Consider the following 27986-nt stretch of genomic DNA (forward strand, 5'->3'; position numbering starts at 1 on the left):
AACAATCAAATGTCCAAGTAACAAGTATCAGACATATCGCAACAATATTTCATTTTCCTATGGCATCTTATTCATTACGACTGGTTCATTCATTAGTAACAAAAAGGATAAAAACGCCAAAACGCAAACATCACAAGCTCATTTTGCTTTTCAATCTGGAAGTGTTTCTTCAAATTATGGACATTTTTTCTCCCTTCATGGTGGGTGGATGAATTTCATTTATCTTAATCAATTTGAGATGTGCACAATAAGCATTTAGAAAGGTGGAAATGTTAAGACATGTCATGCCATACCTGCATTTCTTTGTATGACAAACGATCGTAAGATTGCTTTAATCAAATTTCAGCAAATCAGGAAGGAAAGGAGTGTCATAAATATTAAAGAAACTATTTATTGTTCATCTTATACTTTCAAGTTATTGTGAGCTCAAACCAGCATTAAAATGTTACTTGATTAAGAAACAGAAATATTCTACCCAGGAACTGAAATCGAAAATAAAATGTAAAAGAATGTTAGACACTAAAGCAGGCTTCTGAACTGCACGTAGATGTACTGTAGTTATCACTCTTTAGAATTGGTTTTCACATTGTTAAGAAAAGGGAAGGTGGCCAAAACGAAATCATAATCAAAAAAGGGCACCTATTGAGATGCAATTAGGCGACCTAAAGGGTCAAGCTTGTTTTGGTGATATAATATTGTCTAGTTGAAAAGAATATATAATACACCTTAACACACACTTCAGTATTTAGCGATGATAATTTGTTCAATGCTTCTGTCTTTGCCCTTACCTTGTGCCTTTGGGCATGTTGCTGTAAGTCATGTTTGAAATCGATTTGTTGAAGATTGATTCCCCGTTCGTTAGCTCTTTTTAACTTTTAACTATTTTCAAGCCATCAAACTTGTCCAAAGATAAGGACCTCTTTTTGCCAGAAATTGAATTATGCATCTTGTGAAGCAGCAATGGGACCCTTCTGATGCTGTTGAAATGAATGTATCAAATGTTTTATAGAAATTTTTATTTAGTGTGTTGTTCCTTTTGGTCTTGTGATTTCAAAAAGGGCCCCTATTTGCGATAACAAATTCCATTTGTCGACTTACCGTCTTTCCCGACCGTGGACAATAAAAAACAAAGTTAGAAAACTTTGATCAACTTAAGGAAAATTGCGGAAAGCAAACTTTTCATGAATACTTGCGTATCTATAAATTTAAAGTAAACAACTAGCTAGTGAGGATATCATTCAGTTCATTACTCAGATATTTAAAAAAAAGCACATCACGTACAACAGAGATGGAATTATGCATTTCGAGAACTAGCAACGGGATTCTACTGATGTTATTGGAATAAATCTAGATAAGGTAATTATACAAAAGCGTTGCAGATGTGTTGCTTGCTCGACCGCACTCGAGGGTGTTCTTGTTGGCAAATATTTTTGGCGTTGTTGACAAAACAGATTGTAAATGTCTATCTGTAAAGATTCCGCCGTAAGAATTGTGCAGGATTGAAACGAGTTTGAGGGCAACAATGCCGCTTTGCGGTAAGTGTTGCAATTGACTTTTTCTAAATGGTTCATATGTTCCCCTGTTGAAATAAGGAATGTCAATACTTCTGAAATATCGGACATAGTATGGCATTCAAGACCCAACTAATTTGGGTAAAATGAAAGGGCAGCAATTCCATCGGATTGGAGGCCATTCCTCTGTGGCATAGAGATTATGCCTCACAAATGCTCTGAATGTAAACCTGTGCCATGTCGTCAACTTCTTGTCACATAGTGTATTTCATATTTTTTGTGGACTTCCTTAACGTTACTGGAAATGGAATTCCCAGCAATTCAAGACGAACGTCTTATTCATATTGCTTAATTTTAGGTTCATTTAATATCTGATCCACCAACGTATAACAGTTGGCAGATTTGGTGAGCCCTTGAATATAGGGTTGATCAGGAGTTGTCATCAAAACATTGTCTAAGTCTGCCTTAAAGGATGATTCTGGATCAATAACTACATACTCTGCGAATATTTGAAGGAAGAAAACAGTACAATGATGGAGCGCGTGAAAGTGGAGCTCTAGGTTGAATTGACAACAAAATGTACAAAAAATGTATGCGAAGTCTGATCCCAGCTCTCTCGCTGGGCCTGCCATCTGATGATAAGTATCCCAATTGAGGGATATTCCCACTCCGTCGTCGCAATAAATATTAATTATTACCTCATCCTCGGGAATGGCCACAAGTTCGTCTATTTAAGCTATTAAAGGAGCAACTCATGTTGTAATTTCAATACTGTAAAGAAGCTTGAACGTGGCTAGCCTGGGATCGAACCAGATCTCTCAAATTGGTAAGCCGATATGTTTCCCCTCATTGGACAACAACCAAATGGTTTAATTGTGAGCCTTTTACAATACGTTTAATTTGGAATGCCGCACCTTTGATGCAGCCTGGAAATCCCTACCATCTTATTATTGCTCCGTGGCTTTTATTTTTCATGATGAATTGTTTGGGCTTTTTCTACTGAAGGGATCAAAACCTCAAGTAAAGATATGTTTAAGAAAAGAACAAAAAGAGACCCTAGACCCACATAAGCCATAGCGTCTTGTGGTGATGGGATCTCCAATGGTGAAAAGCATGCCATTGGCTTCAGTTCATACGTAGCTTGGCCGTAGGGATAGGTTAGGCGAAGACAAAACACGAGGCACGGTTAAGTCATCATCTCTAGGGACATCCGAACCCTCGACATGAGATGCACTTTGTAGCACCACAAGTCATTGAGTATGAGCTAATTATTAGGTCTCTCATACACACCATCCTTCGTATCGAAGTTGACAAGAGGTCAAACTTTACGTGTTTTCTTTCTTAAAGACTACTAGATGTTTGTGCGAGATGAAGTGTTTGAACTGAATCTTTTTTTTCTTGTAAGTGTAGCTTTGTTTCAAATTCTTTCAGCAATTGGGTATTTTGAAAATTGGGAAATCTCTGGGTTTCCAAGTGTAAAAATTAAGCTACGCAATTCTGATGAACGTTCTTGCAACAGCAATTCAGTTATCAGAAGAAAAAAAAAGCTTCCTTAGGCTCCCTAAAAGACGCAAAAGTGGCAAACGTTATTAAGTTGAAGGGGTCTTCAGAGCTTCGGGATGTTTGACCCCGTGAATTTCAAATCTTGTCTATACTAAATAAAAAATGTGACTTCAAGTTCTGTGGGGTCAAATGACTGAAATAGCCAGCAAGTAGTCTATTTTCCAGGCCATGGGAACTACGCTAATGTATTGCTTATCACGATCTGTGGCAAACATGATTCTTTCACTTCAATCAAGGCGTACTACTAAGTGCAAAACAAGGGAATTAGAATCCCTATAAGGAGGTTCAAAATCATATGCTCTTCTCAGATGAAAAAAGATGCACTCTTCTAAGCCAAGTTTCGTTGTTTTAATCCTTAATCGACGCAACTATCCATGTATTTTTTGAAGCACAGGTGCTTTAGTTTCATTGATTGATTCATCGCTTGTAATTAGTGAATGGTTGGTGAGCTCATTGACTCCCTAAATCAGAGTGTACGGTAGTGAGCGTGTAGCAAGCGTAGAATAGATTGATGGTCCATTCATGTAGATTGATCTCAAGCTTCCGGAAAGCATTGGTGGTACTACGACGTCAACATTCCGATACATGTACTGAATATGACACGTGGAGTGTATAATGCGTTTACTTGCTCATCCATGATGATTACTAGCCATCGTTTCGTTGGCAATTGATCTTAACATCCGAAAAGGACGGTATGACAATTTAATTCCAGGATCACCAAGTCAGAGCAACGTCCTACATGACCTTGGTGTTCTTGTCTTCGTTGCTGCTCTGACTGAGTGAATGAAGAAAGAGACTGACCGTTTACCGGTTTAATACATTGATGACATGAAGGTGAACGGCTTTTTTACCCTCCGTCAATAAATTTTGAAATCACCCAGATTAGATTTCAAGTTAACAATAGGAGGTGTCAAAAAAAAACACTATGGCATGCCCTATTTGGAATGGCGACAGGAATCGTAAATAATGGCCGGGTGAATGAGCGTTCGTGTCATTCTCGGGAAGAAGATCCTTTGTGGCTGGCACAATGAAATGCCGTTACCTCATGAACTCTGGCCCTCATCAAGGAGCATTACGACGATTTGAAGAAACTTCGACATTCGTTGCCTACGCATACCTTTGCACACTATTCAGCCGAGTCTCCCGGCTCCGTTGAGCAGTATTTTGAAAACGTTCTCACGCATGAGTTGGCATGCGCTTAGTGGACCCAAGAACCCCTCCAATCATGGACAGTGATTATCAAATGACTGAGTATCAACGGCTCTATCGCCGAATTCTCGTTGTTTCAAAAGAAAAAGGTTCATCCAAGTGTGGAAAATTGTTCCTTTAGGAGCTACTTGACTTTGATGTCACATAGGATTTCGTTGACGAATGCTTTCAAATTTCACTCCAACTCGGCTTGCTCACACTTAATTTGTGTTATGTGAGCAAGAGCTTTAAGGATCTTTTTGAGCAAGTGTCAGACTCATGCTTGATTTTTTTCTTTTTTCTATGAAGATGCACAAATTAATCAAAAAAAGCGTTTTATAATTGCAATTTTCTTAGATTAGAATCCTCTTCATTCCCTTCTCTTCGGAGTTAGATACTTTGGTGCAGACACATTAGGGAGCAATACAAAGTTTAAGAAAGAAATTCGTCTGAGCGTCATCTAGCGTAACTGATTTGAAGTGTTTGGGCCAAAAATGTGACAAAAAGTTTTGTCCACCCGGAAAAGCATGTGTGTCAGAAGAAAAGGATGTTGAAAGGGCAAAGTTGGACGTCAAATTGTTAAACATTCATTGCTTATTAACGACGTTAACTTTTCTCATAACATTTAAAAAAACTTGTTATCAATTTATAGCGTGGGGAGTGATAAAAGTTCGTAATCTCTTCTTATATAAAACTGACATTTTCCGGCTTATGTCCAATTTTCGGTTAAAAGATATCATTTTAGATCGCTTTTCGAATTACATACTAACACTTTAAAGATATCATAGTCAAATTAGTTAGTAAATAACAAATTTTCTGAATCTATTTATCCGTTGTCTTGTACTACACTATGACGCGAAAAGCTGTTCGGCTTAGCGTTAAAGCTGTTTTTACCGTTACAATTAGCGCACTTGATTCTTTTGTCTTTTTTGCAGACTTCTTTACTGCTCCTGGGAAAGAATTTCCTTGCAGTTCAAGACGGAAAACTTATTCACATTACTTCACACTTGCCTTTATTTTTCTTATATCATCTGATCGACCATCAAATAAGAGTTTGCCGGAGTTGGCCAACCCTTGAATATGGGGACGTTTAGGCAAGCTCTGGCAGGTTCGTTTGTTTGTTGGTACCAATGTCAGTGATGCAAGTTTGGAGCTTTAAACATGTGTTTGAGAAGATGACCCTTCTTTCGCAGTGCTATATGAGGAAAGGTCAGTTTCGTTAAAACCAGTTTGAAGCGCCAATCTTGCATCACTGGCATTGGCAGGCAAGTTTGTTTGCTGGTACCAGCGCTTGCCTAAATGTCCGAATAGGATTGATAAAGAACTTTAGTCAAAACATTGTCCAAGTCTGACTTGAACTCTTCTACAGGATCAACATCTACATACTCCCTACGAAAGTGCTGATCCTATGGGAGAATTTAAGTTAGACTTGGACAAGCTTTTGACCAAAATTCCTGATCAACCCTAAATTCATATTCTATTAAATTTAGAAACTTCTTTGGTGACCAGGAAGTATTACTTCCGAAAAAACATGTCCTATTCGGGATAAGTCAAAATCTTTCATTTAGGTATGATTCTGACTCAATTTGAAGCATTTCCTCAATATCTAATTCAAGGCAAAAAAGTACAGCTTGCTCTATGCCGAATGTCACTGACTAATTAAAACTGACTTGACGTCCTTTTTCGGTGTTTAAGAGGGAAGGGGAGTGGCAAAGAAACTCCTCCCTGTTAAATTTGTTCGAAAGTGAACAACTTATCATGACAAAATGTTTTGTCAATCCCTTAACAAATTCATCAAAGAACACCTTCCACGAAAGCTCAAAATGATGTGATAAATCTGAAGCGAAAAATACTCCAAAGGTCTAATGTTTTATTTCAACAAATCTGAGTCATTCTATTTCAGTTTGAAATATGACTTAAAAACCAACCGGAACGAGTTTCAGTGACAGGCTGCAAGAAGCGGCGGGCAACAAAAAGTTTTGATTGCCATTCACTATTGGACTGGTTTTTAAGGACTATTGAACTGAATATGGTAGCAATACGCCTTGATCAGAGAGTGCCTTCAAATTTCTTTCCTTTTCCTTCTCAATTAACCAAAGGCTCCGAACTAAATGATGCAATCAGGGCCCACGTCGTGAACTCGTGATAACTGATAAGTGATAACCTGAAAGCAACATAATCCATCCATGGACTACATCACCAATGGACTGAAAGTCTAGTTCGTCAATTCAACCGCATGTTTCTTCCTAACCCTGGTTTACTAATCAGTAATCACGTTTAAGGCAATTCGACCATGTGTGTCAATTTCCTGCTCAATCGCACAACACTATCAAAAATCACGAGTTCTCAAAACTCAGAACCGTAGGTAAATGAAATAAGCGACGAATGCACTGGCATTCAAGTGGTAATCTTACGACAGGAGAGAAACAATATATTGTTTAGCGCCATCTGTTGCTATTAGTTTTAGGGTAAATAAGTAATGACCCAAATGCTCAAACGGGCTGACAATTCACCGATGGTTTCTTTCTCAAAAAGACCAATACTTCTGAACTGGACAAACGGTCGATTAAAGTATTTAGTACCAATTATCACATTCACCCTTTCAATCCAGTGGGGATGTCGTCCTTGGCCTATTTGAGTAGAATGGAATGCAAAGGTTAATATATTGGCTCGTGCAAGGCCAGGAATCCTTTATCTTGGCTTATTTTTGGCCACGCTCATAACTAAGGCTCTACCTACGACTACTTGTATTTTCCAACTTGCGGTCGGTAGGCATAGGTGGGCGTTCACATGATTGAAACGAGACATCATTGGAAGACATTTTGTATCAAAAGGTAGTGAACGATTAAGTTCTATCTAGACTTATTTGGGAGCCAATGGAGGCAAGTGGTCTTAGTGGCAGCGTGATTAAAGAAAGAATATTCTGCTTGGATGGTGTTGGTTCAAAACCCACCAGCGGAAGCAAGGTTCGCTTGAACCCGCCCGTATGACAAAAAATACGAGTAATCTCGCCCTGGGCGGATAAAATGGGTGGATTTTCGTTTAAAAAAAAAAATCTAATTCGCTATCAAAAATAGCAAGAAAAGGTTAGCTGGATTGCTTCCCATCACTAGAGTTAATGTGCCTCTGGAAATGGGAAATTGGTTAATATATATTTGTAGTTGATCATGCTTGTTGTTTGTTGAAAACAATTTGATTGCCAATAAGCAATGTGTCCATAATAATACACAAAATAGTGTTTCGCAAAATTTCAAGAGCCAAATTCAAGAGGTTTTGAGAATGTGAATCAGCAACCCCGAACATTTTTCAACCAAGTTAATATCTTTTGGTTGCAAATTGCCTGTGGAAAATACTAGAAAACTGACTAATGCGCTCAGATTTTACAAAAAGAAAATGTTTTGAGGATGTCTTTAAAACATGTCATACCGAAGGGCCGACCGACCCTTTCTGAGCTTTAAAAGATCTACGTACTTCGTTGTGTTTTCGAACAGAAATCCTAAACTCTTTGTGATTACTACTTACTCGTAGTGTGAGGTGCCAATAAGAAAACTCTTGACTAAAATTTATAAACAATCATGAAAGCTTACAATTGATCATTACAACTCCAGTAATAAGGGTCCCTTTCTATCTCTTAACGGAAGTTGACGAATCTGAAGCCAATCGACACCTTGATTAGGAATTTTGTGCAGCCATGGAAACGATCCTTTACTTTATTATGGCCAATCTCACGTCTCCATGTCAAATCTTTAAAAACACCAAACGATCTTGCTTTGGCCAGGACATCAATGCTTTCAATTCAATTTAGAGTGAAACTGCGTTAATGTCTAGTTGTTCCCTATAGTTTTATTCACAGACAACTAGGAAGTAACACCGTGGAAAATGCCTCATTGATATATGTGGACAATCGATACATAGTCCTAAATTTCCAGACGAAGACTCGGCCATTTGAAAGAGGAGAAACCATGAGGAACTGAAAGTATTGGTTTGTAGGTGGATGGGAGGGGGGATCTAGGAAGGAGTAGTTGGGAAAGGTGTGTGACCTGATCATCATAAGCAGTATTGATAACAAATTAATCTTTAACACCGAGAGTGGGGAAATCATTACCAGCGGAGAAAAGGGGACATCAAACCATAGGCATTGCTCGATGGATGGAGTGGAAAGAAAGATTGGAAATTCGTGCGATCAAAAGATGGATTGGGTGGTGGATTTCTTTGCATACTTCATGTACAGTGCAGCGTTTGAAGACGAGAAAAGTGGATTTCCCAAAAAAACGACGTACGTGACGGATGGATCCAAGGAGTCTTCGAGTGCATTTACGTAGTATTATCGTTTTTTCTCCAGCGAGTCCGACTCCTTCCTTGGATCGATCGAAGAACAATGGGGAGATAGGAAAAGAGATATGATCACAGTGGTTTTACCAGGCGCAAGTTCAAAGTCCCGACAACTTGGAAGATCCAATTCCCAGTGGTTCCAGGTCCGAAGAAATTTCTATTATCTTAAAGAAGATGGAATTCGTCTTGTTGGTCGTTTCGAGTAAGTGGAAATGTCGGTCGAGTTGAATTTGGTTTTCTGGGAGAAAAGATTGAGAACTGGATTCCATAGAGGGGGACGAGGCTTGGCGTTGAAATCTCATGTACTGAAAGTTCTGTATCGGAATGCCAAATGGGTGTCCTTCATAATTTGCTTGCATTGCACAAGATCTTTGCATGAATAAGATGGGACCCACACGTTTTTGAAAATCGAAAGGAATCTCAAACGAACAAAAAGAGAAGGAGATGAAAAGGAGTCAAGACAATGTAATCAGAGCTTGTTCGCAATGTTTGACAGAAGAGAGGTAAAATTTGGTTTCTTTCAGGTCGAACCGAAATTCATAACTCATAACTCGGGTGAGAGGGGGGACAAATGAACCGATGTACCTTCTGAAGGCCCTAATTTGAAATGCAAGCGATTCTTCAAGGAAGATGCGTCGGTCTTTAGTTCAGAGTTGTAATGCCATGCAGTAGGTCCGATATTTCGGATACAGAAATATCGGATTAATCATAGAGGGTTGAATGAGGCTTGGTGCTGCAGAAAGTGTTGCTATGCTTTAGTGTTTTCGTCTACGTTTTAAGTGGGGAGGATGGAAATGATGACAATGTTTTTGTTGTTTTCTCCGGATGATGGCTAAGACTCATATTTAATAGAAAACGAGGCTAATAACAAACACTCAAAACAGACAAGGTGTGCTTTTTCATAGAACAAGGGGGTCGCCGGATCATGAAGTAGAGCAGTCGAAAAAAGCACTGGCTGAGGACATCACTCTGAAAAGTCGTTTGTCGTTCATCACCAAGAATGCGATGAGGATCATGGTTTTGTGGTTGGTGGTAGTTATTTGATAATACGGAAAAGGCCTGAGGTTGCGCGAGGACACTTTCCCGGAGGTTTCGAATAAAGACCTACAGCTCGTCGTGAGCTTCCTCTGTCTCGTCGTCGATGTCATCCAAATCCTCGTCGTCATCCTCTTCGGGTTCAGAGTTCTTGGCCTCTTCCTCGGCCTTCTTCTTCTCCTCTTCGTCTTGCTCGTCCTTCATCTTCTTTTCGGCATCCTTGGTCTTGCCCCAAAGCTCCTCACCCACTTCCTTGGCCTTGGCTGGGTCGTCGGTGATGAGGATGTTATCGAAGATGGTGCCAGACTTGACCTGCCACAAGTCGAAACCGAGCTTGCAGATCTCGTCGAACTTGCCGAGGCTCTTGGCCTCATCAGCGTTATATTCTGGGTTGGGGATCATGGGATGGATCCATTTGCCCTTGTACTCGGGGTTATCGATTTGACGAGGCTTCCATTCACCCTTGAACTCTGGGTTATCGATCATAGGTGGCTCCCATTCACCGTCCATCTCATCATCCCAGTCCTCGGGCTTAGTGGCATCGGGGTCGGGAATGTGCTCGGGTTGTTCCCAGTCCTCGGGCTTGGAATCCTCGGGATCGTCGATCTTCTCACGCTCATCCCAGTCTTCGGGCTTGGATGCTTCGGGATCCTTGATCTCTTTGGGTGGGAGGAAGTCCCAGTCTTCCTCCAATTTGCCGGATTCGGCCTTCTCGTTATCAATTAGAACCTCGTAGGAGCCATCAGGGTTGACGATCAGTGTGTACAAGTGAGTGAACACGTCATCCTTGCATCGGATCTCCTTCTTGATCAGGTAGTTCTGTCCCTTATAGTTGAAGATGACATGAACCTTTTTGGTTCCAGGACCGCAAATGTCGGGGCCAAACATAATCTTGTACTCCGAATCACCGTGCATGTCCTTTTGGTCCAAGGAGCAATCGAACACCTTGGCATAACCACCACCGCAATCGATGTTCTGTTCGTGCTTGACGGTGAATTGAACCACCAAAGGCTTGTCTTTGTTGGAGAAGGGCTTGAACTCTGTAGATAGGGCGTAGAATTTGGCATCTTGACTGGTCTGGATACCCTTATCCTTCTCAGCATCTCCGTAGAACTTGCCGGCGGTCAGAACAAACTTGCCGGCTTCATCGCCTTTATGTGTCGATTGGACCCAATTGTCCTCCCAGTTAGCTAAGGGAAGAAATTAATAATTCTGACGTTATCGACCGCACCCACAAAACTGGAGAGATAAGAAATCTTAAGATCTCACCTTTATCGAATCGTTCTTCGAAGAAAATCTCGGCAGATGCCAAAGACAACAAGGCCGCAATTAAAGCAAAACACTTCATTGTGTTGAATGACTTGGACTTCACAGCCGCAAACCTCCGTGGATACCTGAAGAAAATCGACCTCAATTAAACACCAACATTCCCATTCAATGGTACTTTTCCAGCATTTCAAACTCTCTCGACAAGAGGCAAAGAAATTTAGCCGAACCCAGCAATTGAGGTCAACAGACCAAAATGGATGCTTGGCATTCTCTCCCCTAGCTATCAAAGCTCACATCTAACCAATATGAACCATTAATCTCACTCTTTAACTCGAGTTGGCCCTTCAATTGCCCTGTGTACGAGTATATTGAAAAGTAAAGTCTATGAAATGGCACATTACCTCCTTCCTTCTGATCAATGCCGAGTGTAACTGCACAGTGAGCGTCTCTTCTCGTCCAGTCAATGCACTTATAACGTAGCATATACATTCGGATGTGTCACAGAGGAGGCAGTCGACACGTGGGCCGAGAGGCCGGGTAGGCCTGCTGGAGGCCGACAACCGGGCGCTCAATGATTGGTCCAACGCGTAGACACCCGGAGCACTGTGATTGGTCCACATGTCGAGTGCACCAAAGGAAAAACGAGCACAGATTATGAAGGTGAGCTGAGTTTTCCTCTGGTGAAAGAGCAGGTCTAGGATTGGCTTCCAGAACATGTCGGATCGAGCTCGGATTGGCTGGGGGAATTTGGGAGAGTTGTTCAGAGTTGGTACAAACACCAAGACATGTTGGGAGAGAGAAAGCAGGAATAAAAAGGTGGATATTTTGGATGGATTTCGTTTGCAGCTGTCAGGAGAATGAGGGTTAAACAAAGGTATTGGCAAACTTGGCTCGAGCTTCGTCGAATTCCATGGATCCACAAAGACCTTTGAAGTAGATTGCCACGTGGGCCCAAGTTGTCCGATGAAGATCGGGAGACAGTCATGAGCTTGCTCAAAGGAAAGTCGGGTTTAGGCCTAGGCACAAAATTGGGGGCCAGCTTAGGAACCAGTCAATCGGAACTTAACGTAAGCGACCGTTTTGGAGAGAGCCAACGGGACTCGGAAGATGATGCTCACCTGCTTGAGATGACAACCACCACTTCTAATTTCAGAGCTATTTGTCTTCGTTAAAGAAAAAACAGACAGAGGTTAACAAGAAACATGGGAAGGATGAGACCGCCGAGGATCATCCTGAGGACGCTGATGACGTATTCGCCATCACAGAAGAGGATTCCGATCTGGCATCTTTGGCCTTGGAGTTCGCCAAGGACGAGATTAAGGATTCGCCATTTCTCAAACGGAAGGAAGACCGACGATTGTCCACGGCCAGTAGTGTGGGCACACCATTGCCAGAAAAAGACGCCCCATTCATTAATTCATTAGTTAAAGTGAAGGCCAAGCCCAATCACAGCAGTGCGGCCTTGGCTAATTTCATGAAATATGATGCCAAATATGGCCCCAAGGGATTTCAAAAACCTGAGGAAAGCGACTCGGAAGAGTTGATGTCCGATCTGCAAAGCCCGCTTCGAATTGCTTCAGAACTGGAGGAGAGGATTCGTCCGACTTCCAGAGGCTCTTCTCGAAGATCCTCGTTGTTACGGAAGGACTCGGACGCAAGTATGGGACGTCCTCGAAGCAGGAAGGCGTCGGTGGAAGTGGACCAATTCAAGGGCTCAAATCAGCAACGCTCCTTGCAAGGGAACCTGTCAGAGCGACTGAAGCAGCACGCCGACGCCAAAAATCTGAAGGTCATCATGCCGCCTCCCAGAAGCCGGAAAGTCAGCGGTGATTCCGCGGGTGGCAACAAGACACCGCTTTTAAGTGCCTCCGAGGTTTCAGAACTACCATTGGGCTCTCCAAGTCCAAGCCCACGATCCCCCATGGTTCTTGAAGAGCTCCATGACATAGAGGAGTTAGCAGAGGTCGAAGAAGAGGTCGCACAAATCAAGGAACCCATAGTGGAAGTGGAAAAGAAGACCCTTGAGTCAGGAGATGATGCTACTCTCATTGAGGTAAAAAAATTGGAAAAAGATCAAACTGACAAAGCCAAACCAGATGCACCCAATCTAGAGGACCAAATCACGGGCTTGGAACACGTGAGAAAGAAAACTAGGCAACCTAGGCATAAACGCTCTTCTTCTAGTGAAGATCCTTCTAGCCGCCAGTCGCGATCAAGGCGGCACAGGCATTCAAAAAGCTCGCATTGCTACTATTGCGACCACATGTGCGATTTTCATCGATCTCATGTCATGAACAACTGGGTTGGAACAGGGAATGACAACTCAAATTATAAAGGTCGGAAGAAGAGGCACTCTTCAAAACCACCTAGGCACGATGAAGGAGTGCAAGTGGGGCCGCCATCTGTGATTGGAGCGTCCGATCATTACCTCTTCGATCCCACTTTAGACTTGCTATTCACGCGACGAAATCTATCCGATGAAATCCATCAAAACGAAAGCCTTCGTCAAAGGCTCCTTCATCCACGTAAACACATCAATCAGGCCGTGTCAGGTGAGATCCCCTAACACCTACGCGATATAATATTCATATTTAGATTTAGAGGCGAACTCCAGGCAATGAAGCCTTACACGAATAAGCAATATAGCGAGATCACTCTCGCACTAACCCTCATGGAAAATATTTTTTTTTAATTTGTGGTAAAATGTTAAAAGGTTTAGATAGAGACTTTAAAGGTTATTAATATCGTGTTAGGTTAGGTAAGGTTAGATTAGGTTTGATTAGGTCAGGTTAAGATTTAAAAAAGTAGCACCGCCAACTAATCGTTTACCCGTTTTGACGCCTTAGCCTTCAGAAAATCGAAAGTTGCGTTTCTGAATTACGCCTTGAAGAGGGTGACTACATTTTGTAGGATGTAATTGGTGTAAGTTCTCAGATTGAATTTAAAACCATTGATGTGCACTTTTGTAACAGATTTTGTAACAGATTAGTCACGGACCACACGGAACAATGCAAGGTAGGTTAGATGAATCATTGCAAGGTTCATGACGTCCAAGATGGAGACACATGAGTACTGCTTTCTCTCTACAGTGTTACAGTACATTTTCTTTCTTTAATCACACAGACAAAGCAATCATCTTTAGTCTTCATTAGGGTATCAAGGGTCATATGTCTATACATGCATGTGTATACATACTACTACACACTTTATTTGTTATTGAGTTTATAGTCTCTTGATTTGTCATGCACGATATACCTCATAACATATTCAGTACATTATTGTTTTCGGATCTTAGTTGTTCCACAATAAAAGGATTGGACTACCTTTCCAATTACTTTGGGAAAAATAAATAATTCATTACTCAATCATTCCTTGTCAAACAATGGAATGTCTTTACTCGTCCCGGTTGCTTTTCCCAAATTCTAAATGGCCAAGATTTCAAGAATATGTTTGCATCTTGACCATGTTTCTTCATGCCTGATGAGTAAAATTTTCCCCAACATATACTGTATATAAACAGAAAGGAAGTCCAAGCTATCGGGTGAACAGTCGTAAAAAGACTATCAAATAACTGAAAGGATTCATGACTTCCAAAAAAATCCACTTTGCCTAAAAGTGATCGTCATTTATTGCTGAATGGATGCTTACCTCGAAAGCTTCAAAGTTTCGGTGCGTTGTTGGGAGAAGAACGAACCAAATAAAGGCCACTTTGAAGGTCGAGAAAGAAACAAGTAACGAGTAATTTTCGAGTTTTTGGGTCGTTACCAATACATCATTTTTAAATGCAATGTGATCGCAATTCCTTTTCCGAAAGAAAGAACGAATTGCTGTCATTTCTTTACTACTGTCCTAATGATTGTGTCTGGGCATCACTCCTTGGCCACTTGGATCTCCGAGGAAAGCTCTCGGTTAGAAGATAAGGATTAAGGCAGAGAGAAGGAGCTCTGTAACATGGACTCTCAAGTTTGGTCACGCTGCTCTCCCGCCAAAGTGATTCCATGAACAGCGTGCATAACAACACCAGGACATCCTCCACTGGAGCTTCAACTTCAAGTAAGGAAGGACAAAGGACACTTCAAAGTCACATTTTGGAACAACGCGTGTGAGAAGCATGAGTGACCCGAATCCATTTAAAAACCGCGAGGAATGGCAGGACTGGATTGTGGACTCCAATCAAGTGGTGCGCCTCAAATGGCTCAAGCATGAAGATCATATTGAAGGAGACGATCCCTCGTGTTCCTTCCACCCACCCACCATGACCCATCAGATATATGGACAAAATGAGAACATATTTGGCTACGCCAATCCAACGGTTGACCTGCTCATAGCTGCGGGCTCCCAGAGCGTGCACGTGGTGTCCAAGTTTGACAGCAAGATACCTTCCCATTGTGATTTGGAGGCGGATGAGCTAGCAGAGCCTGTACAATCTATATTTGCTCCCAATCAGGAAATCAAAGATCTCAGTGTATTTAGGCAATACATTAGGGAAGAGAAGAGCAAGTTCAGACCCCATCCTGGTGGTCAAGAATTGCTCAAATGGCCTTCCAAGACCGACCCTGCTCACATCACGTTCGAATTGCACAAGTACGATGGGTCAGTAAACGGGTTCCAGGATTTCTTCCGTAAACTCCAACCTTGGATGATCTTCTACATTGACGCAGCGTCGTTCATTGACATTTCTGACGCCAGGTGGCGCTGTTTTATTCTGTATGAGAAGTCTAAAACTCCGACCGGTGCGATCCAATACGCCACGGCTGGTTTTTTGACCGTGTACGAGTACTACAATTATCCTAAGCATATTCGACCTAGACTGAGCCAAATTTTGATCTTTCCTCCTTTCCAAAACCAGGGTTTGGGTACTAAGTTGTACCTGAGTGTTCTGAAAGATTATTCCACTCGAGAAGATGTGCGAGATTTTACCGTCGAGGATCCAACTTTAGAGTTCACGAAACTTCGTAATGTGGTCGATACTCAAGTATGTCTCAAGTTGCCATCCTTTTCAAAAGAGGCGGTCTTACAAGGCTTCTCGAAGAAAATGGTCCAAGAGGCTAATGACAAGTACAAACTGAACAAGAGACAAGTGAGGATCGTGTTTGAAGTGGCCTATTTGTTCCACAAAACTGGAGGAGAAGCGTCTGAAGAATTGGAATACTCTGATTTCAGGATTCTCGTCAAGCGGCGTCTCTACATTCCGTTCAAGCGAGAAGAAATTCAGATGAAAAAGTTAAAGAAGATATTGAGCGACGAAGAATATCAGAATGTGTCGAGTGCTTCTCCAAGTCAAGTGGAAAAGCTTCAAACCGTGCAAACACAGTACGAAGAGATCAAGAGTGAATACACCAAGATTGTGAATGCCATCTCCGCCAAGACTGACCTAATCCAATAAGGTTTCCCGACTCAAGACCTCCATCGAAAGTAAATGCTCAGTATTCAAAAACCCGCCCCTAAGGCGTTATGTACCTTGTACGAGGCATTTTAGCACTAAATCCAAAATAAATATGTTTTTTCCTCTTTATCAGTAGCTGCATTATTGGGTTTCGTGTTCCTTTATCAGAGAAATGCGCTGGTCTTATCAAAATGTGTACAATATTAGATTAGCGATAAATTTGGGATTGAAATACTTCCAGAATTTGCGTCCACTAATCCGGGGCAAGGGTTAATCTCTGAGTTAATGAAATCTCAACTGGAAATTACTCGTAACTTCCTTCAATGTCAACGCGACTTGTACATTTCGTTTTGCGAAACTCTCCAATCATCGGTCCAAGTGTCAACGTCCAAGTCCAAGGTGAAGAGAAATGCACAAATTGAAATGCCTTTCAACCTTGCACCTCGCAACTCATATTATCGTAATTCACAGGTTGTCCATTCTAAGGTCAAAAGTCCCAAAGAGTCCAAAACTGAAAAGGATGACGAGCCAAAAATAGACGAAGTTTCATATCAATCCGACTTTGAACCCGAGGATGAGTCTCTATAGTTGGCAACTGTTGGAATTATTTACAACATGTGTATTTATTTTCCCTTTCTGTAATCAAACGAATCATCACGAATCTTATCAAAAGAGCGCATGCTCTCAAATTTAATAGCCCAATAAAAAACATATGCATGTATCATAGAATACAATAAAAAAAAGATAATATCATATCAGACTTGAACTATAATCAAATTGTGACTTGAACCGTTCAAAATCGTATGCCTCCCAAGAAGGTTGAAACTACCTACTTGATTAAAATTATGACAGGGACAGGAAATACCTTCGGTTGATAGTGTCGCATCATTGTTTCGAATGTTAGTCTATGAAAATGAATGTCATTGTCCTGTTCTTAACTTTTACTGGTGTTCCAATCTGGGGAGGGCTCGTTCCCCAGGCCCAGAATGTTAGTTTGCTCAATTTCCAGTGTCCACTCAATTCTTATGTCAGCGGATTTGAGTTCTCAAAATACGTCGAAGTCATTCGCATCTGTGCACGATGCAATGAGACCGTTATTCACGCCAACTGTATTCTTTCCAAAGTTTCTGACCCACCCATGATTAGTAAAACAGAACTGATCGGTTGTCCAAGTGGACAAATGGCTATGAAAAAAGTCAGTGCATGCCTCATTTGGCAGCGCAAGTTTTGCATTGATCACCATGAACACGTGGGCGGCTCTGAACACGTGGATTTTGAGGATGAGCCTTACGCTCCGACATGTGAATCCCAGCATACCATTTCAAGAGCACTTATGTACACCAAAGCAATCATTCCTGGTGTCATATTCATTGCGTAAGTGTATTTCGCAGAAGTTCTTAAAACCCGAAATCCTGGCAATTGCTCTTTTTCAGGTTCATTGTTGGTGTGATCACTCTGAAACTAAAAGAGGATCGTTGTTAGCCGTTCTGTTGTGAGCCTATTCTACAACACCGAAGACCATTCCGTTCATTGTAACCATATTTTACAATACTATAACCATATGCCCACGTTAAAACCACGTCCTGTAGTACGAGTGAATTCCTTTGTGAGAATGTTTGCCTACATTATTATTTATTTGAATAAATATACCGTTTTTACTAAACCCTTCAAAAATTCACGTTCTTAGCGGAAAATTAAACTACCAGCATATTTATTCTCAGCAAGTAGACGAACACCTATGCTTTTTGTTCAAAAAAATGAAGATGTTTTGTGGTTGTGGCGACGTTCGAGAAAAAGTACGTATGATGAGGAACCTTTGAGCGCGATAGTGTTCAAATCTTCTTCATGAGGAAAAAACTTTTTGGGAATAAGTGATTCGTGATATTTCTTTTACTTACAAGTTCGGTGTCCGTTTGACACAAAGATAGGATTGCACTTTGGCTTTGAATTCAAATGGTGTAAAGGATAAACGCCAAATTCTTTATTTAAAAAACCATTCTTTTTCAGTTTCAAAGTTTGACGTCAAAAGGAATAAACTTCTACTATCATTAATTTTTACTGATTCGTGTTATTATTTTCTATTTTCAAGTACCAGTTGTTCCTTGTGTGTAGGCAAATGGCCTTAAATTACACATCAAATTTAATAAGCTACAATTTGTAAAACGGTTTTCGAAAAGCGAACTTTGAGAGAGCCTAGTTTCTGGAACTCCTGCGTTACCCAGAATCGATTCGGGAGGCATAAGCGATAATCCACCATCCAAAGATACGCATCATCTTACGAACCACAAACCGGATCTGTTTGGCCATAATCAACTGCGAATAGAAGCATGTGCTAGCCCATTAACTTATATACCTATGGAATATGATTTAAAAGTAACGATTTTCCCAACCAATCTTTAGTCAGTTGCCAAGGTGCTCAAGATGGGAGACTATATTATCTGTCTTCTCGCCATCACTACTTCATTCGCCACTGTCGAAGGAGGCTATGGTGGAGGGGCTGGTTTGAAACCTCGAGCTCCTGCTCCCCGACCTAATTGTGGAGGAAAATGGGGTGGGGGAAGTTGCGGCGGCAATGCCGAATACGTGAATCCCAATGGCTTTCCCAACTGCCAATGTGATTGGGTTTTCAATCACGGTGAGTTAAAAAAGTGCCAAGATTCGATTATGAAGCACGAGTATTAAGGTCAGGTTTTCGTATGTGAATTTGCAGAAGGCGAAGGCAATTGCAATGTGGGTGGATGGAAATCGACAAGCGATCGGTGGTGCTACGTGAAAACCAAAAGTCCCAGTGGAGCTTGGCTGGATCCACTCTCCGTTTGTCCCGATGCCGTGACCTCTAACGTTCATCATGGCAAATATTGGTCTCGTTTGGCCTGTAACACGCCGGCAATTCAAGGGGGTCACCCCAGTCAACCATGTAACAGAGGCTTTGGTGGCTCAGGATGTGGAGGTGGTTCAGGTGGAGGCGGTGGTGGTGGCAGTGGTGGATATGGTGGTGGTTTTGGTGGTGGAAGCAGTGGAGGCTATGGAGGTGGGAGTAGTGGCGGCGGGCATAGCGGAGGGTTTGGCGGTGGTGGCAGTGGTGGACACAGTGGTGGAGGAGGCGGAGGATATGGTGGGTCAAGTGGTGGTGGCCATGGCTCTGGTGGATTTGGAGGCTCATCGATTGGCAACTATTGGTGATAGAATGGCCAAGCAGTCGTCCGTTGAAACATAATGCAAAATGAAGCCCGAAAAATCAGAATGAATAAAACTATCAATGCTATGATATTGCACATGAATTTATTTGTGAATGCTCACTGATTGCACTAAAACACGTTTACTAGCGAAAAAGGTTACGACAAGTCTTATCACAGATCATGAGCTTGAGGATGAGGATGACACTGATGTTACAGCGATTTAACCGCGGCTTCAAACTTTATCACGACATTCCGTTGGCTGAGGACAACATTTGGGAAATGGAAGATGAGATTTTGTCTCCACGACACAAGCGTATTGTGGGTTCTGGATTGAGCCCTCACATCTGTTGGGCAAAAAAAAAGATTCCTTGGAATGTGACATAGAAAAGGCCCAGTTAAGTGACCCTAGAATGGTATCAGGTGATTGTTTTGCCATCAGAAAGTTAGCTCATACTCCGCGTTTCTTGCACCACCTGATGCCGTTTGGAGCCAAGATGAAACTTTCTACAACTAATGTCACATTTTCTGATGAGCAATTATAACCAGGGAAAAGGACCTGAAACACTCTTTCTCGAAATTATTGCAATGGCCAAACGAGCTCAAGAATGCAAGACCGCACTCGATCATTATGGTAACAAAAGCTGTGTAACATTTTTTCCACTCTTACCTTTGCTCCCAAACTTCCCATCCTCCAGAAAGAGATCGAGAGCAAACACCTTGGCCACACTCGCCTTCTAGCGCCCATTTTCGCCCCGGGAAATGAAAAGCGCCTTTGTCTGTGTGACACCCTTCACCGGAACTGGCTACAAAAAAATTCAAAATGGTGTTAATACAGAAATCGGTCACCCTGAGGCAACTTTGGCAACTCAATCTTCTTTTCTGAAATAGTACACCAAAAAAACGTGGTGTACGCGTACCTGGTGACACAGCTCCTTTGAAATCAAATCCACTGTTTAGAACTTCATTCAATTGGACTTCCTCAGGTGGAGGTCGGCCTTCGAGGATGATTGGTGTGGGCGTGAATCCAAATGGCGATCCTTCGGGAAATTGGGGTAGCTGTGGAAGCTGTGGATGGATATTGGGTGGGGACTGAGTTTCTAACTGCGGTTTTTCATTGTGTTCAACGATGTGGTTTTGAACTTCATGAGTTGGTTTCAGTGAGGCAACATGATCAGTAAGTTTTTGACCGTAGTTGTCAGACTGGTCTTGTGGATTTTGGTAGTCATCTTGATTCGAGTACTCGTCACTGGGAGGATCAAATTGTTGTTCTGGCAAGGCCTCATGATTTACCTGGATATTTACAAGCGGTGGTCGATAGCCTTTTAGAGGTGGATTAAAATGATTGGGATTAAATCCTTGGGGAAGCTTCATGTGATTTTCAGGCTCAGGGATATCGAATTCATTTTGATGGCTCGGAACTAAAGAGTTAGAACCTGGCCTTTTGGGTTTGTGGGGCGTGGATCCAAATTGCTGAGAGTTACCCTCAAAATGGTTGGGCTGGGAAGGTCGGTGGTTGGGATGAAAATCGTGGGGAGGCAGATGATTAGATTCAAATTGGTGTGAATTTGGCTTTTGAGGGCGACGAGTCAACTGAAAGTGATCTGGATGATGGTTAAACTTAAAGATGTCGGGATATGGCTTCTGGACGTGTGGGTTGTGACCAAAGTCATGTGCATGTTGATTAACGTCATGAGGCCGCCGATGAGGTACTTTGTGGTGGATCCGCGTTGATGAAGGCGGCTCAAAAAAAGCTGGCTTGATGTAATTGACAGGCCTGTGTGAAAACTCAGGTTCGAAATCAAAAGTTGGTAAATGATTTGGCTCGTCGTATTCGTCGTACTCATCGTCTCCATACTCGTCATACTCCTCTAAACCAAAATCCGTGGCCGGCTTTTGATTTTTCTTGTTCTTTTTTGTTTTCTCGTCATCAAACAATAACCCGTCAAAATAATCAAAATCGTCGTACTCGTGGAACTCGTTTTCGGCGGCGTTATAGTCATCAAAATCCGTCTCTAAAATTGTGAATGGCGATTTTTGGCGTTCAGGTACTTTCGATTGCTCGTGCTTTCCCCTAGAGCCTTGGCCTTTATCTTTCACACCTAGCAGATCATCGAAAAACGAGTCAAAGTCATCGAATTCCTTTTCCTCTTCAAAACTGTAATCTTGATTGTAGTTCTTGTTTAGATCAATGTCATAGTTGTAATGATCATACTCAATATTTTGATCTCTTTTGGGCTCTTCCACAAAGGGTCTGCGAATAGGTGAAGACCTGATAGGTGGTCCTAGTTGGGGGATCTCATGCTGGTGGATCTCTTTTAAAAGGCCATTGGTTGAAGGAAACGATTGACCAAACAATTTTCTAGGTTTGGGCCGCATTCGCGTCATAATTCTTCGGGTTGTTCCAACAGTTTGAGGCCTCCGCCATGGACGTCTCCGGGGTCGAACTGACCTTCGTCTCATAATTGGATGTAATCTAGCCCTTGGTCTTCCAATTCTGTGTCTACCCGGCCTTTGTGATCGAATAGGGTTGAACCGACGAGAATTAGGAAACACATTGCGAGATCGAACGAAACTTTGAGGCCTAGCTATCCGCAAGTTGTGCCATCTGACTCGAGCTACCGGCTCAACCAGACACCTAAGCACGGAGATTGAAAGCAAACTTATGAATGATTGTTCAAGATTGAGGGAAACGGTGGGTTAGATCGCTTACCAATGACTCAGTGCGAGTATGATGACGAGACTGTAGAGGACCCAGTTGTTCATTTTCACGGAGATCGCATCAATTCATCGGCTGCACTCCATGTAGCAATCGCGTGAGATTTCTTTCGAATGGGAGAATGCGATACAAAGTCTGAGCAGCCCATTGAAAATTTGGACACTTTCGGTATCAGTAGCAGATGCTGGCAAACATGATCTTCCAACTTCAACTACGCTTCTATTCAAGGTTGAGACCACAGGTTGAAAGCGGTGAGCACCGGAATCATTTCTTTCCTCGTCAATGCAGATTTGTTCAGCGTTTTCAGTTGGAGAATGGTGATGATTTAGGCGGACAAATATTATTTGTCTTCGAGCCCGTCGTCCATCATACGGCGCTTGATCGAACTCTCACTTTCTTACCACTTCGACTTCCCTCTTTGAACTGAATCAATCCCAATCTGCGGCATTTCCTCCTCCTCCTCGTCCTCCTCTTCTCGCTTCATCTCTCTCTGAACTCCTTAATCCTCTCTGGACCGAGCGAATCCTGGATCGACATCCTCAGTAACAGTAGTACGTTACCAATACTCACCGGGTGGTAAAAAGGATTCTGGTAATTCTCAAAGCCGATTTCTTCTAAGGTATACTGAAGGATGAATATAAAAAAGAACAAGGGATCTTTATTTAATTGAATAACATAAAGGTATCAGCGCCTATTTACCTTGTTATTCGAGTAATTTTTCTGTGACATGCCAAGTAGGGAGAGGAATTATTAGCCCTCTAATGTTACTATGAATATCAATTTTACGAAAGTTTTGATGCGTTTTTGTAAAAGAAAAATCAGTGTCGGTGAAACGCAATTTCCAAAAGTGGTCGCAATTTTCTCTACTCAGGGACCAACTCACATAAAGGAAGAAAGTACCCTTTAACGGACGGAATGAAAACCATTTTTCGCTTAGCGTTTGGGCTCTGAAACCACTTAGTATTTTTTATTGTGTCAATCTACGTTATATATCAGCTAAAGAACATAATATTCAAATGTTCAAAATGCACTCAACCAATGGCACTATCATAACATGGATGCCATACCAGAAAATGGCCCCTCTCGCTGTTTTTTGCCGTTCCCGCAACACCCTGTTGGACAGTTTAGGCCATTGACGTCGCGCATGAAGATCAGGTGGACAGGATAGATGGAAGCTACACAAGGACCGTCATTCACCAGAGAAAATGCTTCCACCTTGATTCCTTGTCAGGCGAGGAAACTATCTTACTTACGACATAAATACGTACTTGCATGCATGAAGGAGAGAGGGCTGGGGCCAGGGGATTTACTATCAGAAATAACAAGCCTCATTTTGTGCGTAGGATCTCTAAACCGGAGTTTGACTGACTTGGAGGCTCTCTACAATTGAGGAATCATCTCGCCGCGGCGTTTGCGTCAAGGCTATTATTCAGAGTTGCCTTGACAAAACGGAATTGCAATTGAAACCATGGCGTTTTTAACGCTTGCAATTGCAATTGTAACCTTTTAATGTGTGGGCACTAAAGGCATTTACATTCAGGGGCAACAAACATACGGTCACACCATGATTATGGAGCTAAAATATTTAACAATGCATACCGGGTTTTCACTGACTGAAAAATGATATGCCGCACTTGAGTCATATTTGGAGGTCTCGATTGAAGGGAGGAAAGTTTTAACATGCTCTTCTTTTGGCTATATGAATAAATCTTTCCATCTTGGATAGTGGAAACTGTTAGCAATTGTAGCAATATAAACGTTCCGCAACCATAGAGTGGGATTAGAGTCGCAAAATTTACCCAAAACGGCCAGGACTTATCTCATAACAGTACAATGTTTCTTGTCTCCCATGGGAAATGATTCCACTTAAACCGTGAGTAATATGCCATTTATTGCATTTCACTCGCGAGATTGCGTTTCCGAACTTCATGACATGAACATCGTATGATAAATGTAATCATGAATGTATCATTTCCAAGAAGACATATTTGAATGCATTTATTGCTCACTGGCTGGTGCTTGTCCAGTTTAACACGGCACACACACAGAAACTCTGTGAGTACGGAGAAAATGCCAAGCAAGAAACTGTAGATAACGATGATTTCAACGCGTGTGAAATTAGAGGTCTCCATTTCTGTCGTCTCATCACGAAACAACTCACTTGTACACCAATTCAATTTGGTGATCATCGACCTTGAAATTCGGAGTGGGGGCCTTCGCAAGCACGGGGCCTATCTAGGGATTATTTATTGCCACTCATCGTCCAAACCTTTAACTGGAAATGCTCGCTCGGACAAATGACACGTTGGACAAATTTAAACTGGACTGGACATGAATCTGAAAGCGGCACCACCGTCATATTACACCTAGGATCTCAAAAGAGAAAATGGACTGAAAAACTGGGTTTCAGATTGCTGGTCTAACTCAAAAACAAAGAGCAATAGCAATTCGTATTCGAACGGTATTCTATGCCTGGGGCGTTTTTCACCTGATTATAAGTAAGCGAGAATGGCTTATCAGCTATTAATCTGGCCGAGAGGTGATTACCGAGGATCCGGAACAATAAAACACTTAAGGCACGACCGATCTGCCCCGAGATCGTTCCTGTCCGTGTGCTCTTATCAAGATCGATATACAAATACATGGAAATCAATAATTTGGTGGTGGTTGTCAATCGAGATCTTAAAAATTTACTAAAAGACAGCGTCCTAACAAGGTTAAGCATGATTTTGACCATGTACCATGATGAATAGAAAGTTAATAGAGCCACTTTTAACTGGCGTAGAGATTACGGGTGGACTCTCTATTGTTATGTTGTAAGGCGATCATTTAGTAAATGTCTGTGGCACCATTTCGCTCATTAAAATCCTCCTATTCTCTAAAATTCTTCATAACATGAAATGCTTACGAATCGCAAACAAGACTAATCAATTATGACCAAAATGTCAGCATAAATTTTGGGAGGTCACGAGGATACTCTTCAATACAGAAGAGGTTCTAAAAACCCAAGATACAACGCACAAGATGAGACAAAAGACTTTTCTAAGGTTCCCAAAAATTGTAAAAATTGAAAATTCCAACATAAGAAAATTAAGTCCAAAACCAGCTTTTTTTGGCTCAAAGGTATTTTTCAATCATGTTAATGCGTAAAACTGTGACAGTTTGTTAAATTGCAATGCTGCATGAACCATTCCTTAAATGAACAAATGAATTGGAACTCTGATTTAAACCCTTGACAAAGAACTATTCAGCCTCCAAAGTACGAGTGATCTCTCAAAATTTAATGGTGACGTTAATTTCTTTTCCTACTTCAATGCCCCAGTAGCTCCCAGGAAAGTGAACACATGTCAAGAAAGTATATTCATCGTCTTATACAAAGTTCTATTACAAGATTGACAAAATATTCTGATAGCAAAAGGTATTTATGCGAACAACGTTCTCAGTTGCGACCATATTCCCGTCAAGAAAGAAGATGGGAAGCACAGATAGTTTGTAAATACGTACGTACAATATACGTATTCACGAAGCAGGGTAGATACAAAGATAAAGAGAATCTGGTTTAGTTTTTTGAGGACTTTATATTCATATGATATCTGATCCACCAACAAATAAAACTTGGCAGATCTGGCTACCTTTTGAATTTAGGGCTGATCAAGGAATTTGGTCAGAACATTGTCCAAGTCAGACTTGAAATATGCTACCTGATCAACTCCAATATACTCCCTGCGAATATTTGAGGCGAGTAAATTGGACAATGAAGGAGCCCGAGAAAGAAGCGGGCAGGTCTTCATTGTTTAGAGCTTAAAGTGGTGTCCTGAACTTTTGCAAATTTGAACAAAGATCAGACTCATCGACTTTATGCGTCCCCATTTGAGGGTGCTTCAATTGCCTGAGGGGTTTTACAATTACATTCCTCGATGGATCCTCCTTTGATTAGAAGCTGCGCAGTTCAGTATTCATAACAATATGATGCGATGACAACTGGTTTGTTTTAGTCAGGGTAAGTTAATAGTTCAGATCAAAAACACTGCAAAGAAATGCAAAGATGTGTCTTGCTTTAAGCCAAGTGTTTCGATTTACCATTCATTTGCATCAGTTAGGGATGACTGTTACTTAATCCAGACTTAGCTAAACTTCGTGATCCCCACATTGGGTTTATTGCAGGTTATTTCAAAACTAATTTGGTCGCTCATGGCTTTTGATTGAAAATTCACATCAACTCGAGCTTGATAGCATATGGTTGACCAATCTTACGACTTGAAATTTACAGAAAACCCACAATTTTTTTAAGCAATGCTCATGATACCAAGGCCTGTCGCATCAAGAGTCATTCTTGACTTAAGCTTTTTGATTCCAAGACAGCTTTTGATAAAAGCCCAAGAGAGATATTGGAAATTGCGAATAAGAGGTAGGTCATTGAACTGTATTGATTGCATTGTTCCTCCTACATCTTTTCACACTCCTTATACATTTTGCAAGCCTAGCTACTCGTATATCCGAGAAAAAATACAGAGGATATACTGTTCCTGTTCTTTAGAAGCACCTTGTACTTGCGAACATAAGGATTGAGATTACATCTATGCACTTTTAACTGTAGAATGTTACAAATGTCGTCAACCATTTTTACCTCTTTATTACTATAATAATAATAGAAAATCAGTAACGATCAAACAAACTTTGAACCTTTGGCCTTTAACATATAAAGCTGAATATCACATCGCTATGATTTAGATTCCAAGGGCAAATCTGTTTTTCACCCTTCCATCGCCCGATATTTCTTGTTTGTACGTCTTTAAAATTTTCAGAATGTACAATTTCATTAAATCAAAAGGGCCCTTTTCGCACTTGAACGACTCCATTGGTGGTCATGATATCCCGTAATAAACAATAGCTCAATCAGATCCGGCCAATTAACATCAAAAAATCAGATGAAGTGTCTTGGAAAACCCTGAAAGTGGTATTAAAATTAAGTTCACACTCGGTCACGGATAATCACAGTCTACATTAGCGCGCATTCTACAAATAATTAATACATGATAGCTACTTTCACATGAATATGGCATAAGTTATCGACACAAAACCGAAATTGATGCACTCCAGATAATTTCGTAATGGCATGTGAGTGTGTCTAAAGTGAATGAGTAAGTGGAGAAAGTAAGTCCTGAGATTCAAATTGTCTTATGTCTGTCCAGAACTTTTTGTAAAGTCAAAGACAGAACTGACGAGTTCATCAAGTACTGTGCCTCCAACAAGCTCTCACTTTATCGCGCTAATGTGAGTTTGACAACTTGAACCAATCACACGAAATGCGTTTTCGGAGCCTTTCCATTGCTTTCTTTAATACCCATCAGTAGAGAGTTTTAGGATTTCAGGGAGGGGTCAAGTGAAAAAAATATATGAAAAGAGTAGATTTTTTGTTATTAGTGTATCGTGGCAATATTGGGTCATCTTGAAGTTTGCATCTTTTCACCTCCAGTAATAATGGGTTGGAATCACAGATCAAATAACGACTAGATGTCGCATTGGCCCGACCTCAGTGCAGAGGAAAATGGATTTTGCGTCAACAACTCTGTACCCCCAAAAAGAGGCAAGTGACTACCAGATCAGTACTAACGACCTACAACCGCTAGGTCACAAACTCACTCAGAATCCGGCCACGCTGGCCAAAGAAAAAGCATGAGTCACTGAACACCAAAGTTTGTGTACCAGCTGATGAAGGCAAGTGTTCGCATTTTTCCTCGCGTTATGCGAGGTCTAGTCATCAAATGGTCTGTGGTTGGAATAAGTCAATAAAATGTGTCACATGA

General features: G+C 41.4%; 5 protein-coding genes across 7 annotated transcripts; 3 read left to right on the top strand and 2 right to left on the bottom strand.

Moving 5' to 3' along the window:
* Nucleotides 1-8085: 8085 nt before the first annotated feature.
* On the bottom strand, nt 8086-11438 carry LOC131876986 (calreticulin-like). The gene is made up of 3 exons (XM_059222538.1): nt 11300-11438; nt 10899-11023; nt 8086-10819 (listed from the first exon to the last, which is right to left on the bottom strand). Exons 2-3 carry the CDS (start codon nt 10975-10977, stop codon nt 9699-9701), a joined length of 1200 nt encoding a protein of 399 aa, XP_059078521.1. The 5' UTR covers nt 10978-11023; nt 11300-11438; the 3' UTR covers nt 8086-9698.
* On the top strand, nt 11382-17039 carry LOC131876984 (uncharacterized). Of its 3 annotated transcripts, none has more exons than XM_059222536.1 (4): nt 11382-11558; nt 12052-13450; nt 16526-16683; nt 16756-17039. In XM_059222536.1, exons 1-4 carry the CDS (start codon nt 11517-11519, stop codon nt 16870-16872), a joined length of 1716 nt encoding a protein of 571 aa, XP_059078519.1. In that variant the 5' UTR covers nt 11382-11516; the 3' UTR covers nt 16873-17039. The 3 variants fall into 3 exon arrangements, with proteins under 3 accessions (XP_059078519.1, XP_059078516.1, XP_059078517.1); XM_059222533.1 differs by lacking the exon at nt 11382-11558 and adding an exon at nt 11587-11714; XM_059222534.1 differs by lacking the exon at nt 11382-11558 and adding an exon at nt 11697-11965.
* LOC131876985 (histone acetyltransferase type B catalytic subunit-like) lies at nt 14850-16413 on the top strand. Its single transcript, XM_059222537.1, has one exon. The coding sequence runs from the start codon at nt 15010-15012 to the stop codon at nt 16282-16284; it is 1275 nt and encodes a 424-aa protein (XP_059078520.1). The 5' UTR covers nt 14850-15009; the 3' UTR covers nt 16285-16413.
* Nucleotides 17040-18601: 1562 nt separating the features above from the next.
* Nucleotides 18602-19549, top strand: LOC131876987 (uncharacterized). Its single transcript, XM_059222539.1, has 2 exons — nt 18602-18919; nt 18995-19549. Exons 1-2 carry the CDS (start codon nt 18706-18708, stop codon nt 19465-19467), a joined length of 687 nt encoding a protein of 228 aa, XP_059078522.1. The 5' UTR covers nt 18602-18705; the 3' UTR covers nt 19468-19549.
* On the bottom strand, nt 19548-22660 carry LOC131876983 (uncharacterized). Its single transcript, XM_059222532.1, has 4 exons — nt 22174-22660; nt 20381-22098; nt 20131-20266; nt 19548-19807 (listed from the first exon to the last, which is right to left on the bottom strand). The coding sequence occupies exons 1-4, from the start codon at nt 22224-22226 to the stop codon at nt 19696-19698; spliced, it is 2019 nt and encodes a 672-aa protein (XP_059078515.1). The 5' UTR covers nt 22227-22660; the 3' UTR covers nt 19548-19695.
* Nucleotides 22661-27986: the final 5326 nt, after the last annotated feature.

Source organism: Tigriopus californicus, chromosome 2 (genome assembly GCF_007210705.1).
Source record: "Tigriopus californicus strain San Diego chromosome 2, Tcal_SD_v2.1, whole genome shotgun sequence".
NCBI lineage: Eukaryota > Metazoa > Arthropoda > Copepoda > Harpacticoida > Harpacticidae > Tigriopus > Tigriopus californicus.

Excerpts from the sequence above, each read along its gene's own strand:
- LOC131876986 (XM_059222538.1), bottom strand. The coding sequence starts at position 10,977 with ATGAAGTGTTTTGCTTTAATTGCGGCCTTGTTGTCTTTGGCATCTGCC. Across the intron at positions 10,820-10,898 it reads CGAAGAACGATTCGATAAAG|CTAACTGGGAGGACAATTGG; the intron begins GTGAGATCTTAA and ends TTCTTCCCTTAG.
- LOC131876984 (XM_059222533.1), top strand. The coding sequence starts at position 11,613 with ATGTCGGATCGAGCTCGGATTGGCTGGGGGAATTTGGGAGAGTTGTTC. Across the intron at positions 11,715-12,051 it reads GAGAAAGCAGGAATAAAAAG|AGCTATTTGTCTTCGTTAAA; the intron begins GTGGATATTTTG and ends TTCTAATTTCAG. Across the intron at positions 16,684-16,755 it reads TGTCAACGTCCAAGTCCAAG|GTTGTCCATTCTAAGGTCAA; the intron begins GTGAAGAGAAAT and ends CGTAATTCACAG.
- LOC131876985 (XM_059222537.1), top strand. The coding sequence starts at position 15,010 with ATGAGTGACCCGAATCCATTTAAAAACCGCGAGGAATGGCAGGACTGG.
- LOC131876987 (XM_059222539.1), top strand. The coding sequence starts at position 18,706 with ATGGGAGACTATATTATCTGTCTTCTCGCCATCACTACTTCATTCGCC. Across the intron at positions 18,920-18,994 it reads TGATTGGGTTTTCAATCACG|AAGGCGAAGGCAATTGCAAT; the intron begins GTGAGTTAAAAA and ends GTGAATTTGCAG.
- LOC131876983 (XM_059222532.1), bottom strand. The coding sequence starts at position 22,226 with ATGAACAACTGGGTCCTCTACAGTCTCGTCATCATACTCGCACTGAGT. Across the intron at positions 20,267-20,380 it reads CAAAGGAGCTGTGTCACCAG|CCAGTTCCGGTGAAGGGTGT; the intron begins GTACGCGTACAC and ends ATTTTTTTGTAG. Across the intron at positions 19,808-20,130 it reads TGGGAAGTTTGGGAGCAAAG|ATGTGAGGGCTCAATCCAGA; the intron begins GTAAGAGTGGAA and ends TTTGCCCAACAG.